At 44.9% G+C, this 15778-nt stretch overlaps 1 protein-coding gene across 1 annotated transcript; it reads left to right on the plus strand.

The window, feature by feature from the left end:
* The first annotated feature begins 11344 nt into the window (after positions 1–11344).
* Positions 11345–13883, plus strand: LOC115561604 (HMG domain-containing protein 3-like). Its single transcript, XM_030381750.1, has 7 exons — positions 11345–11369; positions 11808–11947; positions 12188–12392; positions 12469–12586; positions 12681–12864; positions 13040–13181; positions 13294–13883. The coding sequence occupies exons 1-7, from the start codon at positions 11345–11347 to the stop codon at positions 13881–13883; spliced, it is 1404 nt and encodes a 467-aa protein (XP_030237610.1).
* Positions 13884–15778: the final 1895 nt, after the last annotated feature.

Consider the following 15778-nt stretch of genomic DNA (forward strand, 5'->3'; position numbering starts at 1 on the left):
CACGTCGCGTACGTGTTTACGTCACATACATGTGCCAGTACAAGGAAATAAACAAACATGTCAGATTATTGCCATGCATCGGACCTTCAAGCTGCTCTGGCAGCTATAACAGGCGTACAGGAGTCTTTTCACGAAATGTACAGGATATGTACAGATAGAATTAATGCACAGAGAAGGATCTTTTTGGTTTTTGCGGCACGGATAAGAGAAGAAGGAAGATTCTACACATGCGCTCAGACATGGCGGTGTTGTGTGATAGTGTATCACAGCACCACCTAGCCGGCTGACATGCATACCAAGTCGAACAGTCCACACACTTTTGCGTCACCGTATGCACGCAGATTTCCATTTTGATGCTCCGTTTACATGGACTAACAATGTTGTAACCTTAACTCTGATGCTCCGTTTACATGGACTAACAATGTTGCAACCTTAACACTGAGGCTCCGTTTACATGGGCTAACAATGTTGTAACCTTAACTCTGATGCTCCGTTTACATGGACCACCAGTGACACTGATGAACCATAATGCGAGCTCCCAGTATTGAGGCACATAACATTGATGATCCATAATGCGAGCTCCCAGTATTGAGGCACATAACATTGATGATCCATAATACAAACTCCCAGTATTCAGGCACATAACATTGATTATCCATAATGCAAGCTCCCAGCATTCAGGCACATACTTAACATTGATTATCCATAATGCATGCTCCCAGTATTTGGGCAGATAACATTGATGATCCATAATGCGAACTCCCAGTATTCAGGCACATAATAATGATGATCCATAATGCGAGCTCCAAGCATTCAGGCACTTTACATTGATGCTCCATAGTGCAAGCTCCCAGTATGCAGCAGTTAATTTAAATTATTGCCGTTGGGTAGAGATTAGAGAGGCAGCAGAGAGAGAGGTCATGTTTCCCGAAGCTCCGCTAGGCATTTGAAAAAACTACTTCATTCATCGTTCAGATCTACTTTATCTTATTTTATTTCATGATCATAATACCTAACAGTATATAGTTTGCTTCCGTTGTCCTCCATCGCTCGATTCAACAGTACATTTTGGCACTTTTTACTCTCAGATCAGACCGCAGAAAAAGCCTTGGACTTTCCTATCACCAACATGCCTCTGTACTCGGATATCTCAGGCACGGAGACTGGGAAATGCACAGACTGCACCAAAATGCAACAGACAGTGGCTTTATTTGAAACGAGACTAGCAGCATTAGAAAAATGCAAAGGACTCCTACAGGATACAGTGCCGATGGGTGAGTTTGCTGAGCTCACTCAGATACAGCAAGATGATCAAAGCTACACTGTATTCTTCCCGAAGCTGGACAAGAGAGAGACAGTTCCAGCTGCATCTCACTGGCACAGAGTCGGCGCTAAGCCAAAACAACATACCAAAGTGAATCAACAAGTTCACTCAACGCCAAATGCTAAGCTACCCAAAGCTAAAGTTACATGTATCAGCCGGATTAGCCCGTCACTGAAATTAACCCTGGCACTGAAGAACCGGTTCCTGCCACTTCAAGAGTCCACGAACGCGCCTGCCACCCATGCACCCCTGAGCCCCGAGATGCGTCCGGACGGACAGTGCGGACAAAGACGGAACAAGAACAAGAACCAGTCGCCATGGAGGCGAGCTGCGCATGCCTCGGCCACCTGTGCACCCCTGACCCCTGAAATGTGTCCGGACAGACGGTACGGACAGAGAAGGAACAACCAGTCGCCACGGAGGCGGGCTGCGCATGTGTCTGCCACCGTCCAACAAGGGCCCATCTCAGAGAAAGCAGATGAACCAGACACTCTGATTATAGGAGACTCAACCATCAAGGATATAACCGGTAAGAAGATCAAAACATGCAACTTCTCATATGGAATGGTTAGTGATATCAACCATAAACTAGCCAAAATCATATTGGAAAACCCAAAAAACTCAGATTATTGTGCATGCAGGATTTAATGATATTCAAAGAGAACAGTCAGAACTTCTGAAGAGCGATTACACTGATCTATTGGATACACTGGACAAAATACACATCAAGTCATTCATCAGTGGACCCATACCAGCAGTTGACAGGGGAATAAACAGATTCAGTCGTCTACTTGCACTGAATACATGGCTTTCCAGAGTCTGCAATGAAAGAGGAAGGGGCTTTATTGACAATTTCAACTTATTCTGGGGGCGCAAATATCTCTTCAGAGCAGATGGCCTACACCCAAACAGGTTAGGCTCAAAACTGTTGAGGGACAATCTCTCTTCTCGCTTTCCCACAAATCTCCATGGTCTAACGCACAGGCCACAATCAGAGCACAGGTTGAGAAGAAGCGAGACTACAGCCTCCCCCACACATCTACTCTGCCACTATCTGACACACAGATAGCAGACAGCCCACAGACCCTGAAGAGAGACAACAGCCCGCCCGACGCCATCAACACTGTGCCTTCCCCCATCGCTGATGCTGGCTTGGCGAGGAACGGCCACCCCCCTCCTCTGCATTCCCCCATCGACAATGACCTCCAGCCTCATCTCTCCCATAGCTACAACAACAACTCCAGCCCCAATGTCTCCCTTTGCGATTTTCCAGCCGAATATAAGAAACTGGAATATGTTGGCATCAAACTTGCATCTGTGTCAATGATAGCATCGCCATGTCATGGCCACAGGCTGATAACACCCAAGAGGATGGCGCCCCAGCCCCCCCCCTGTACTGAAAGTAGTCCTGAGTATTACTGAGACAAAAAAGGGTTCAGCCGTAGACACAGTATAAAGGAAGTTTCACATAATCTGCTGAACCCAAGGTTGCCTAAGTCAAAGCAGGGCAACTTTCGCATTCATGCTGTAACCACCAAGAGAGTAAACAAAGGGAAACTTAGACACACTGCTAACCTCACAAATCTCATATCTATTGCCTCCAACCTTAAAGCCTATCAACAACACCATCAGGAGGGCTCTACTTAATGTGAGGTCTCTCATTAACAAATCATTTTTAGTTAATGATTTTATTACCACTTCTAAACTGGATTTTATGTTTTTAACTGAAACATGGCTGGAACAAATTAACAGTGCAACCGTTCTGATAGAGACAGCTCCTCCCAACTATAACTTTTTTGAAGCATGTAGATCTGGAAAAAGAGGTGGAGGGGTTGCTGCTATATTTAAAAATGTATTTCAGGGGAAACAGATGTTATTTGGTGATTTTCCATCGTTTGAATACCTTAGTGCTGTATTGAAATGCTCCCCCAGAGTTCTCCTATTAATTATTTACAGGCCACCCACATATTCTGAAATTTTTTTCGATGACTTCACAGAATTATTGTCTAGCATCTCCTCAGAATTTGACTGTCTAGTTATAACTGGTGACTTCAATTTTCATACTGATGATTTGAATGACAAGTGTGCAAAAAAGCTTTTTACCATTTTGGACACATTTGAACTGTCTCAACATGTGAAAGAGGCTACTCATTGTAAGGGGCACACTCTAGACCTGGTTATCACAAAGGGCCTCAATGTTTCTGATCGCTCTGTGACTGATCCTTCCTTGTCTGACCACTTTTGTGTTTTCTTTAACATCTTTTATTCCCGACATACAGACAAAATCAAACACTGTCAAAAAACGGTATATCAATGAAGATTCTAATGTACTTTTTAAAAAGGCCATCTCCTTGCTACCACCTCTAAACCCATGTTCTGCTGATGATATTGTAGAAAACTTTAATTTGAACATTTTGAAAGTCATAGATGCCATTGCACCTTATAAGGTTAAAACGATTTCTGGAAAGCAAAAGGCACCCTGGAGAAAAGCTGCTTCTGTAACAGCACAGAAAAAAGAATGCAGGAAGGTTGAACGCATCTGGCGTAAAACAAAACTTCATATTCATCATGATATCTATAAAGAGAGCCTCCGTGACTACAATTTAGACTTAAAAAATGCTAGAGAAACATTTTTCTCCAATATCATTAAAACCAACACTAATAATGCAAAAACCCTATTTGCAACTGTTGACAGACTGACCAACCCCCCAACAGAAATCCCACCTGATCTCCATTCCACGCAGAAATGCAATGAGTTTGCAGCTTTTTATATTGATAAAATTGAAGGTATCAGACGTGCCATCAATGTCTCCACTTCAAACAAAAATATTGGACTACCACGTTCAGGCAAAAATAACATGGCACGGATGGCATGCTTTAATGTTATAGACTCTCAAAATCTTGTGGAAACTGTGACACAACTAAAGCCATCCACCTGTTGCCTTGATACTATACCCTATAAATAAAGGTTTCCCTATAAATAAATTGAGAAAGTAATTAATGGATAAAGACAAATGACCACTATTAATTCTTCGTAATAAAATGTCAAGGTGTTCCATGTAGAGAATATTCTTTAGAGTCAACAAAATAACGCACCTGTTGGACTTGATTTTTGAATGTCTCCAATTGCTTGTCTTGAGGTAGTAGCCAATTCATCAGAATGTCAATGAGTTTCCTGAAAAAGTTTAAATGATTAAATAATTTAGAGACACACATTTGTCTATATTTATTAATATTACTGCATGCAGTGGAACATCTTGCCTTCTTGACTTGTTGTGGCAGTCTGCTCACTCCTCTTCAGCTGCATTTAAACGTTTAAATTAAATGTGTGCACGTAAAAGTCATTTTTTTACACAGTATAAAGCGTTTACTTTGCTTTACATTGTCATGTCCTGAAGAATTTCTTTGAGTCCGCTGGAAATTGTGGACATTTTCACGTTGATATGACGTTGTTGAGGGTTACTTCCACGAGCAGTTTTATCCATTGCGTCTGTGGTTTATGAAGGTGGTTTTCTTGTGCGTGTTACTTTTTCGTCTGCTTCCGCTTGTTGGTCTTCTTCATCTGATGTCTCCAGAGAAAGAGGGACCTTTTGCTCAGTTGTCTGAGAAAAAAGAAAGAAAAAAATATATATAATGAAATCATTCCTGCGTTACCTATTTGTACAAAGTTTTCATCTATATTTGAAATTCGAAGAAATTTGAATATTGTGCAAAAGTTCATATATTTCAGTAATTAAAATTGCAGTGAAACTAATATATTATATAGACTCATTACATGCAAAGTGAGATATTTCAAGCATTGATTTGTTATCATTTTGATGATTATGGTAGATTATGAAAAACCGAAAACAGAAATGTTGGTCCCCTTTTGCATGAATTACTGCCTTACCTTACTGAATTACAGAAAGCATCCATGCCACGCCACATTGAGGCAGTAATTCATGCAAAGGGGGCCCAAACCAAGTACTGAGTACATACAGTATGCATGATTATACTTTTCAGAGGGCCGACCTTTCTGTATTCAAAATCCTTTTTTTATTGATTATATGTAATATTCTAATTTTCTGAGATTTTGAATTTGGGATTTGCATAAGCTGCAGGCCATAGTCATCAAAATCATAACAAATAAAGGATTGAAATATCTCACTTTGCATGGAATGAGTCTATATAATAAATTAGTATCACCTTTAAGTTGAATTACTGAAATAAATGAACTTTTGCACGATATTCAAAATTTTCACCACCCTTTTGATATATTTAATCGTGATTAATCGCATGATTGTCCATAGTTAACTCGCAAATTGCAAATTAATCGTGTATTTTTAACCGTTCTAAATATATCTTAAAAGATGATTATTGATTATTGATGAGGATTACATTTATTCTTTTCCACACTTCATGAATAGATCCATGCAGGACTGTGTGTGTCGCCCCATACCATTTAACAGGAGACTTCTGTCCTGTTGTACAATCCAAGTGGGGACCATCTTTTATATTTCCCATGTAAACGCACTGACAGAAGCAAATGTTGCAGTTGGCAAACACTCATTGAGTGAAACAATTGGCACAGACAGCTGCCTTGCTGTAGTGAATGGAGTCCCCTCTTTGATATGTAAATATCGCTTAAGGATTCAATTCCCCTCTTGGCAACTTCTTTAAAAAAATAAAAAGGAACAAATTTGAAGTTACATTATGACAAAATTACTTAAAACTGAACTCTGTATTATGTTTTTGTAATTTTTGAATGACCAGAAATAGAGATCCACACTTGGTCGATGAAAACCGATAGTCCCCTGTTGGTAAAGTAAACGTGTATATGTGTGTGTGCATGTTTCTGTCTGTGTGGGGGGATGTTTGTGTGTGTGTGTGTGTGTGTGTGTGTGTGTGTGTGTGTGTGTGTGTGTGTGTGTGTGTGTGTGTGTGTGTGTGGGTGTTGGAACTGGGAGCCCGAGCGGAGCAGGGAACCTCCAGGACCCGATACGGACGAGTGGATCTAGCAGACCTTTCCCCAGCTGTCCCGAGGGAACCGGCACACCCGGACGTTGTACGCCGACGCGGAACACAGCGCTGGAACAGCGCTTCCGACGGGAGCGACCTCCTTCTCCAGGGACGAGATCGGCCCGGCCGGAGAGACAATCACCTGGACTCTACCGTGGCTCACAGAGTCATTAGTATTATTTTTCATTTATCCCACGTTGGGCACCAACCAACGCGGTTTCTGTTATTCCTCGAATAAACACCTCTTTTTGGCTTTGAATGGACCTGGGCATTGGGTGATTCCTGAGCAACCGAGACATTCCTGGGGCAGGGTCGCCACAACACACACCCACACACACACATACACACACACTGGGGAAAATAGTCCTCAGTGCAGCCATAACCTACATTTTCAAGTCAATGTCACAGATGTCAGCAGAGAGAACTATATAGAGCAACTGGAGAGAAACGGAAAGGGTGGTTTTAGAGAGAGTGAGTTTCTGTCTGTTTTTGTTTGAAGATTGAAGAACAGAAGCGAAGGAATGAGATGTTGCACCGTGGGTTGACGCTCCCTCCCACTCATCTGCCCTCTGACTCGTGACAACAAACCATGTTGTGGCGTCCAGGCAATTTGTCTCACTGTGGAGATAGGTAGGCAGGTCAGCACACAGGCAGATGGATCTGCAGAGAGTGAGATGGACAGACGACAGCTTCTAGGCAGATATACAGATATTTCGATGTTAGCCCAGTTTTTACTGGGTCAAAGCTCGGGCTTTACAATGATGAGCGGTATCGAGCTCCATGTTAGCTTTGTTTATGGACAAAGGGTTAGAGACTGAGAACCTGGATAGGGTTGGTGGTTGAACACTTAAACCAGTGTGAGGAACACATGGCCAACCAGCTCAAATCACTCTCTGAATACAAAATGGACATCGCGCTGAAGGCCGGTGATACAAGTCTTTGTGTGTGGGGGGGGGGTTGCAAATGTGGAACTCTGGTGCTGGATGTTGCCAGGTTTTTCCTTGACAAATGACCTACCCTCCCCGCCCTAATGAAAACAGCGACACGCAGCTGTAATCACTTCTATTTATACGAGTGGAAATCCATAAGATTTTGCTCTCACCGCGAGACGAATCAATGTTCTGTTCAGCTCTGTGGGTCACAAAAGAAAGGAGAATTATAAAAGAGGGAGAATAAAAGGACTCCTGTCAATACTGAAGGCAGCAGCCACACTGAGAGAAAACGATTGTTGCATGAAAACATGAACCAAGAAGGAGGAATACATCGTAAAAAATTTGCGTTAAAGTTAAGCTCATTACAAAGTTAAATGGTTGGTTTAAAATACATAATGAGACAGGCGTGATAGATAGCAAGAAGATGAGGGAAAAAGATTAGACATGGATGACAAAGTGCAGACAGGAACGAGTCGACAATGATCAAGAGGAAGATAAGGATAAAAGCCAGAGAGGAAGAGGCCATCCGTGAGTTTTAAAGGTCAGTGGAAGGGTCCTATAGCTGTCTGCGTCAAGGCAGCTCTGGTGATTAAAGTTGAAATAATTCCATGGCGTGCAATGCATATCCTATATGTTAGAAGAGACGCCTGCCCACATAATGAACTGTGCAAAGTAGTCTGCTTAATAATGCATTTGGTGGATTACTCTCGAAATTCAAACGTCCCTTACAAAAATTGTATTAGCCAAATTAATTTTCAGACTATGAATATGGCTGATGGGCTGCCGACATAGTGTATCAAACAGATGTCTATGGGTGGAGGAATTCTTCCAATATAATGTTCATGTAAAGGCTGCACACTGTTGTCTTTCTCTTGTATGCGTGCTCTATCTTTTATCCTACAAAGAATAGTGATCTACACTTTCTCCCATAACGCAGGAGGAGCTGCATCTCTGTACCTCCGCCCAACTGCCCGCCACGGCAAACCCTGCCATACACTTCTGCTCCATGACACCCTACGTGGAGCGCAAATAGATCCTGGGGCTCGCATCTCGCAGTACATAAACGCTCCTGTGGTGCGTCAGTCTGCGTGGTTAGCTGTTAACAGCGGGATTATAATAATGAATCAGGTCTAAATGTACTCACATGTGGGCTAAGCCGTGTGTACAATGGCCCATTTAGGGAGGGTGGGGGAGGGGGATGTTTGATAACTCTGAAGATGATACCCGTATGGGTGATGGACTCCACAAACTGGAGGAATGCAGAACATGTCATCGCGGACACATTACAATTTTTTATTATCAAGTTTTATTCTTGTGTTGTAAATATAAAGAGCAACAAAATAATTTAATGAGAAAAGTTAACCCAGTGATTGTTAGTGCTTGGCACTTGGTTCTATGAACATCGTTACTGTACCAACAGCAATATATTGGTGTTTCTCCTTCTGACAAATGTACTTTTGTTAGTCACTTTGGATAAACACGTCTGCTAAATGAAAATGTCTTTATATAGAGATTTGAGGAGCACATGTTCAAGCAGGGTTGCGGGGCAACGGTTTTATTCGTGCAGCTCACGTGGAAAAGCTAAAACAAAAGGCGAGGTTCTTCCTCATATGGGGAAAAAAGGGGCCGTCTCCGGATCTGGTCCGGCGGCGAGGACGGCGTCTCTATCGCTCCCGTCTGCTCCCACTCAGTACTGTGGGGAAGTGTACTTAGTAGTACGGGTTGGTGCGTTCTCCCCCTACTGCGTCTCTACAACTCGGCTGTCTGCCCCGTCTGGTGCGTGTCCGGTCCTTAAGGCCTCTGCCGTCTCCCTCCCCCAGGTTATCCCAATGCCTGTGATTGTCCGGGTGCGCTTGATGCGCGCTCCTGCGCAGCCGCGCTGAACGGCTTGTACCTCCCTCGTACTACCTGTCTGCGTAGAGGGCGCTGTTCCCGGTGCTGGTGCGGTTCGACCCCCCCAGTGAGTAGGGTCCGACTGCGTCCTGCAAGACGGGGGCGTGTATTTTGAGGAGGCGTGTCTTGTAAGGAGGGCGTGTATTTAGTCGGCCCTGATTGGTCTGATTCACGACGGCGTCTGGCGTCACACATAGCCTCGTGCAGAGCCATAATCTATTCTATTTGACATTTGCGGATCTCTTCTCTTGTCGAACCTACTCCGGAGATGTAACGAACTGGTCAACAGCAGTTAGATAGCAGAAAGATGATTGCCTCGATTGATTTGGTAAGTGGACTGCATTATCAGTCAGAGATCGTATACTGTCATTGTTCTTGGTGTAGTTCTACTTTAAATTTTCATGTACACTCACAGCGTAATAATGTGTCGTCAATCCAACCACAAATTGGCTGCGTTTTTGGGATGTCTCTGCTAACTTTTCCTTTATGTTGATATTGCTTAAGCTTAACAGTTGTTGCTTTTCATGTTACCTATTTAATTGTTAAGTACCGCGTTTGATGCCGTGTTGGTTTTGTCGCAATATACTCTCACTGGTTTGTATTGATTTGATTATCATCATTTCGCCGTGTTACCGATTTGAAGTTGTCATCCCATGGCTATGTGGTTAGCCACTAACTAGTAGGAGCGGGAAAGGATCTGCACACTGCTTGCAAAGGACTTAATTAGATCAAAGATGCCTGAGGAAGATCTGTCTGTTTGTGTGAGCCATGTTACAGCATCTATGTCACACCTGCGCTTACATTGTATACACTTGCATTTATCTATAGGGTTGGTTTAGTTAATTACACATTGGATGCCTAAGAGCTGACTTAAACTGTAAATCTGGTTGAATTGTTTGTGCAGCAGAAATTACTTTTTGTCTTTTCAGATCCATCCAACTGTCTGCAAACATGGATCTCTGATGCAGCCAGTGCGGTTGGGAGATTCTTACGGGTGCCAAGTTTGCAGAAAATTTGGCGATTACCCAGCCATGGTTGCACATGTTCAAACACATGACAAAGCAGCCATATCTCACAATGGTAATTGAAAGTTTAATGCATGTCACTAATGTTTTATATTTTCTATGTTCTTTATGCTTTTATCAAACTCATAACATATCAATTAGCTTGTGATGTAGTGAACAAGGAATACTAACAGTTAATATTTTCTAATTTACTTTTCTGTTCCTTTTTGGAAGGCTACAAAATCTATAGGTGCCAACACAACTGTGCCAACACAAGATCTCCACACTACCACTGTGTGTGCTCAACCATTACTGGCAGCAAAACTTCATGCATAAAGCACCTGCAGACCTGCCCTGGCATGAGGACACCACCTCCATCTCAAAGCCTCAGCACGCCGAGCCCAATGCCAGCCACGCACCCGCCACCTCCATCTCAAGGCCTCAGCACGCCGAGCCCAATGCCAGCCACGCACCCGCCACCTCCATCTCAAGGCCTCAGCACGCCAACCCAATGCCAGCCACGCACCCGCCACCTCGATCTCAAGGCCTCAGCACGCCGAGCCCAATGCCAGCCACGCACCCGCCACCTCCATCCAAAATAAAACGTGTGCCGAGGACCACTTGTTGCTTTTGCAACTTAGTTCTGAGCAAGAAGAACATCAAACTGCACATAAGAAGGCGGCACTCCTCTAGGGCACCTGACATAAATCAGGAAAGGCATCTTGCCTCTGTGTGTGTGGACCACCTGAAAGGAATTTTTGTGGTAAGGAGAAGCTTCACTGGACCAGCGAACCCAGTCCATGTACAAAGATGCACATGGGGAGTGGAGCATCGTGTGGTCTGTGAATGCAGCGAGAAGTGGGATTGCAGGTTTCCAGTGCGTCCATTTAAAATCTGTCACGTACTGCCCAGTGTCACAGTCCAACGACACGGTTCTGGAGGAAAATGTGCTAAATGACATGGTGGGGAAAAAATGGTTTTCCTCCAGCACGAAGAGAACCTGTCTGGAGAGACAAGCTGTAGCTCGTGCTTCCTCATCCCCTCTGAGCACAGTTGTGCAAATGGACAATGACCGTAAAATATACCTGTCCGTCCATGAGCCGAGAACAACTTACTTCTCCAGGTTGGGCTGAGTCTTGGTATGCTATGACCCACATAAAAACACGTGGCACTGCCCATGTTCCACACCCAGGATGCCATGCCCGCACAAGGCAATTGGTAAGTGGCACTTAAACCAAAGTCATCCAAGCCTTTTCCAGGGAATTCGGAGCACAGACCAAGACGCAGCCCTACACACAGACATTGGCCCTGCACCAGAGGGCAACAGCTGTCCTACAGAGGAAAAGGCATTGCTCAGGCAGGTGAAATACCTGCTCACAGAAAAAAAAAATCCACCAGTTTTACCCAAAAACTTAATTTCACCAGGGACTGATTTCCCGAGGCATCTCATTCCATTTGAAACCACATGCCACGACTGCAAAGTGATACTGTCAGACCCCATACTTGTTACCAAAAAGGCCAAAATTGTGATGGTTTCGGGCACTATTGAAGGTACTGCATACAAAGTGTGATACTGATTACAATGTCTTAAATATTAATGGTCCATTGTCAGTGACTGCATGCTATTTTAGTGTGGAATCTTTTCTGATGTTTCAGATGTAGCCACATTCCACAAAGAGTGTGGTGTCTGTGGTAATCTGTACAGATTCCAGGAATGGAGTGAGGGGCTCCACAACTTCAACGACCACGTTATTCTGTCGCTCCATCTCTGCATCTTGCTGCGGCAGTCTTTACAAGTGAGTTTTGTCGTTGGTAAACCAACAATGTATATCTAGGGATTAATTGTATTCCAAGATGTTGGTTAATATTGTCATAACTGTGATTGTCACACAAACCTTTTCCTTGTCTGTCAGGCTGATTGTTAGATTTTGCTATTTGTCTCCATCACAGTGGCTGGTACATACACCCACTGGACATCTTAATCCTGTGTGTGACCCCAAATGTCATGTCACACAATGTTTTTTTCAATGTTTCAGAATCACACTGCGGTTGGCAGGCAGCTGGACATTTTGGAGGCAACCCACCAAACCAAGTATGCCAGCCACGACTCAATTTTACACGGCTATTTACACTTCGAAGCCCTGTCATCCCACGATCACAACTTTTCATGTGTAAATTGTGGTGACCACCCAGCTGTCGTTGTGATGGACTTACACAAGAAGGGTGTTTTCAAAATGGCAGGTATGTGTTGGTTTTCTACTTCACGCAATTTAAATTCCCAATTCTGTTCTTTTTATGAGAAAGTGATGTGTTCCAGTGAGTGACATCAAAGATCCACCACCCGATTTTAATGGACGTGTCAACATAGAAGATTTCTGGAGTTCAGGCAGTGAGGAAATTGTCTGCCGTGGCTTTTTGAAAAGTAAGCCAGGAGTGTGCAATTCCATTTATTTCCAACTGTTGAACGTTAATATGTCAGTTATTGAGTAAAGGCATGCATTCACTTTAATGTCCTCAATTAGGCAACAGTAACAATCCATGCGGTGTAAAGCCATCATATTTGAACTGGGCCCCATGGATTAGTCCACGAACAAGGGCCAGTGATGTTGTGCTGAACACAGAGAACGCAAAAGTGAAGCCGACAAAGCCTACCGACCAAGCAACCCTAGATTTGGCAGAGGATCACTTGGTTGACCAATTGATGAAATTGAAGGTGATTCCTCCGTTCATGTGATCTTAACATCTACAGTACACTATATACACATGTATGCCTTGTATGTTTTGGATATCTATCAATTTAACTTGATGAAGTTACTTGTCCACACATATCAGAATGGAGAAGAGGGCAGCGGAAACTCATCCTCATGTCAATTACTGGCCTTTTTCAGGCTGCTGACTTGCGGACTTTGGTGAAGGGCTGTGGCTTGGATGCGACCGGATCAAAAATGGACCTCCTGCTCCGCCTGAGGGAGGAGATGAAGACACGGAGCACGTATGATAAAGTATTTGAAAAGGTTTGGGGAGCATCTGGTAAGTTGCACTTACTTTTAGAGAAAAAGGGTTATTTATAATGTGTGTAATTGTACATTATTATGCTATTCCACTGCTATAACACTGACCTTTTCTTTAACGTATTTGCCAGGTGGTTGGGCGGTCATCATGTGCCCCTGTGGAATTGTGAACGCAGTTAAATTCAACCTCCGAGCCGAAAGTCCACGGGACTATGCAGACATGCTCCTTTCCTTCAGGCACTTCCCCAATGTTGCAATGTACGATTTTGCCAGGGGGCTTGTGGCACACACAAACCTAAGGGAACCTGGAGACCTTCCATTCCAACCGAACGAAGGGAGAGTAGCCGCAGCGACCCCTGATAATATCTCCGCTGCCAAGAAAGGGGAGATAAAGGTCCATTTCCCTTGGCTGATCCAGCAGAAGGTCCCCGCTGATGCTGGTGGTCATCCGGCCACTGGTTGCGCAGAGCACTACGCGTTATACGACACGTTCCACCAGCAGAACACCAAGGATGACCGGGACGCCCTGCGCCTCATCAAGCTGGTGCCTGAGCTGTGTGGCTGGGTCAATTCGCAGGTGGCAGAGCAGCTGTTTGCGGACATGAAAAAGAACAACTATTTCATGAATATGCTCTCGCCAACAAGCCATGTCTTTCTGATGCGCAACATCTTACATCACAGAAACGAACAGCTTATGTTGATCATACTACATTACACTTAGTTGATGGTTTTATCCAAAGTGACCTGTGAAATCTTTCCGACCTGCTTATTCAACTGCATTGTGTAATGTGTGTGTTTTTGCCCCCAGCTGGTAAAGATATGTCCGCACCCGCATCGCCACCTGCATGGGCTGCTCCAGCGCCTGCATCGCCGCCTCCAGCGCCCGCTCCAGCGCCTGCATCGCCGCCTCCAGCGCCCGCTCCAGCGCCCGCATCGCCGCCTCCAGCGCCCGCTCCAGCGCCCGCAACGCCGCCTCCAGCGCCCGCTCCAGCGCCTGCATCGCCGCCTCCAGCGCCCGCTCCAGCGCCCGCATCGCCGCCTCCAGCGCCCGCTCCAGCGCCCGCATCGCCGCCTCCAGCGCCCGCTCCAGCGCCCGCATCGCCGCCTCCAGCCCGCTCCAGCGCCTGCATCGCTGCCTCCAGCCTGCTCCAGCGCCTGCATCGCCGCCTCCAGCGCCCGCTCCAGCGCCTGCATCGCCGCCTCCAGCGCCCGCTCCAGCGCCTGCATCGCCGCCTCCAGTGCCCGCTCCAGCGCCTGCATCGCCGCCTCCAGCGCCCGCTCCAGCGCCTGCATCGCCGCCTCAAGCGCCCGCTCCAGCGCCCGCTCCAGCGCCACCCTGTGCTGACCATTGCTACGCCATCCCTGGTAAATCCCCAGTCTCATAATCGCAGAACATGTATTACATAATTGTGTGTGATCTTTGACAAGTGTTCATGTCTCTTGTCACAGCTTGTGGGCCACACTGTGCTGCCGAGACCTATTTGACAACTATCAGGCCCTGCAGACGAGACTGGACACAAGGAGGACATCATCCTGTCCAAGAGGAATTGGTACAAGGATGTATAGTTTGCTTCACAGAAAACGCAGTGAAAGCATTGTTTCTACTCTGCTTTGTGTCAATTTTAGATGAACTACGTCCTGGATGAGCGTCGTCCCAGCAACGAGCTGCTAGTTAAAGACGGGCCAACCTGTTTAATACGGGAAAATGTTTTAACGCTTGGCAAAAACAAGCACATGGACTCTATGGTGAGTGACATATTGGTGTAAAAGTTACAGACCGACTAGCTGCCTGTAAGCAGGGTTCCCACGCGTCCTGGAAAACCTGGACATTTAGAGATTTGTTTTCCAGTCCTGGAAATGTCCTGGAAAATGGTTTTTGAAAAAGAGTGGGAACCCTGCTGTAAGTATTTATTTTTTAAAGGTACAACATCTCTGGCCCGCCGAGTGTCATTGTACTTGTAAATGAAAATGAAAGCTTTCTATGGTGATTACTTGTCTATTCTAGGTGGGAAACGCTTGTTTGCACTTGGTCATGGAGATGGCCGAACATCAAGTATGTACTGTTCTTTCTCTTTGTGTATACTTTGTGTAACTTGGCTATTTTTTGTGTAGCGTAACAGTAAGGAAGTACCACGGCTTCTCTGTCTGTAGGGAAAATATGTATTTCTTCTTGACCTCCACATCCCCCCAACATGGCTCCAATCGCCAAATTCAGATCATCTGCACAGCTTTCCAGTAAGAACCCACGACATACATCAAAGTTTACGCTGTTACTTTCGATTTCAAAATGACAACTCTATCTCCGACTTTAAGGTTGACATCACCACCATGGATGCAGTGATTGTCCCACTGTGGACACCAGGGCATTTTCTGCTTAGTGTAAGTAGTGGTTGCATTCAGACTTTATCAACACTATGCAGCTGTTACTGAGGGGAGGGATTAGCAATTTCTTCAATTGTTACTGTATTTGAAATATGTAATGCATTAAAACAACTCAATAATAAGCCTCTGATTTCTTAGGTAATGAAGCCTCGCCAAAAGAGGCTGATTTTCCTCGATTCATTTTATGCACTGCGGGAAGAAGGCTTTGGTCACAAGGCATATAGGAACATTCTC

Source organism: Gadus morhua, chromosome 16, assembly GCF_902167405.1.
Source record: "Gadus morhua chromosome 16, gadMor3.0, whole genome shotgun sequence".
Lineage (NCBI taxonomy): Eukaryota > Metazoa > Chordata > Actinopteri > Gadiformes > Gadidae > Gadus > Gadus morhua.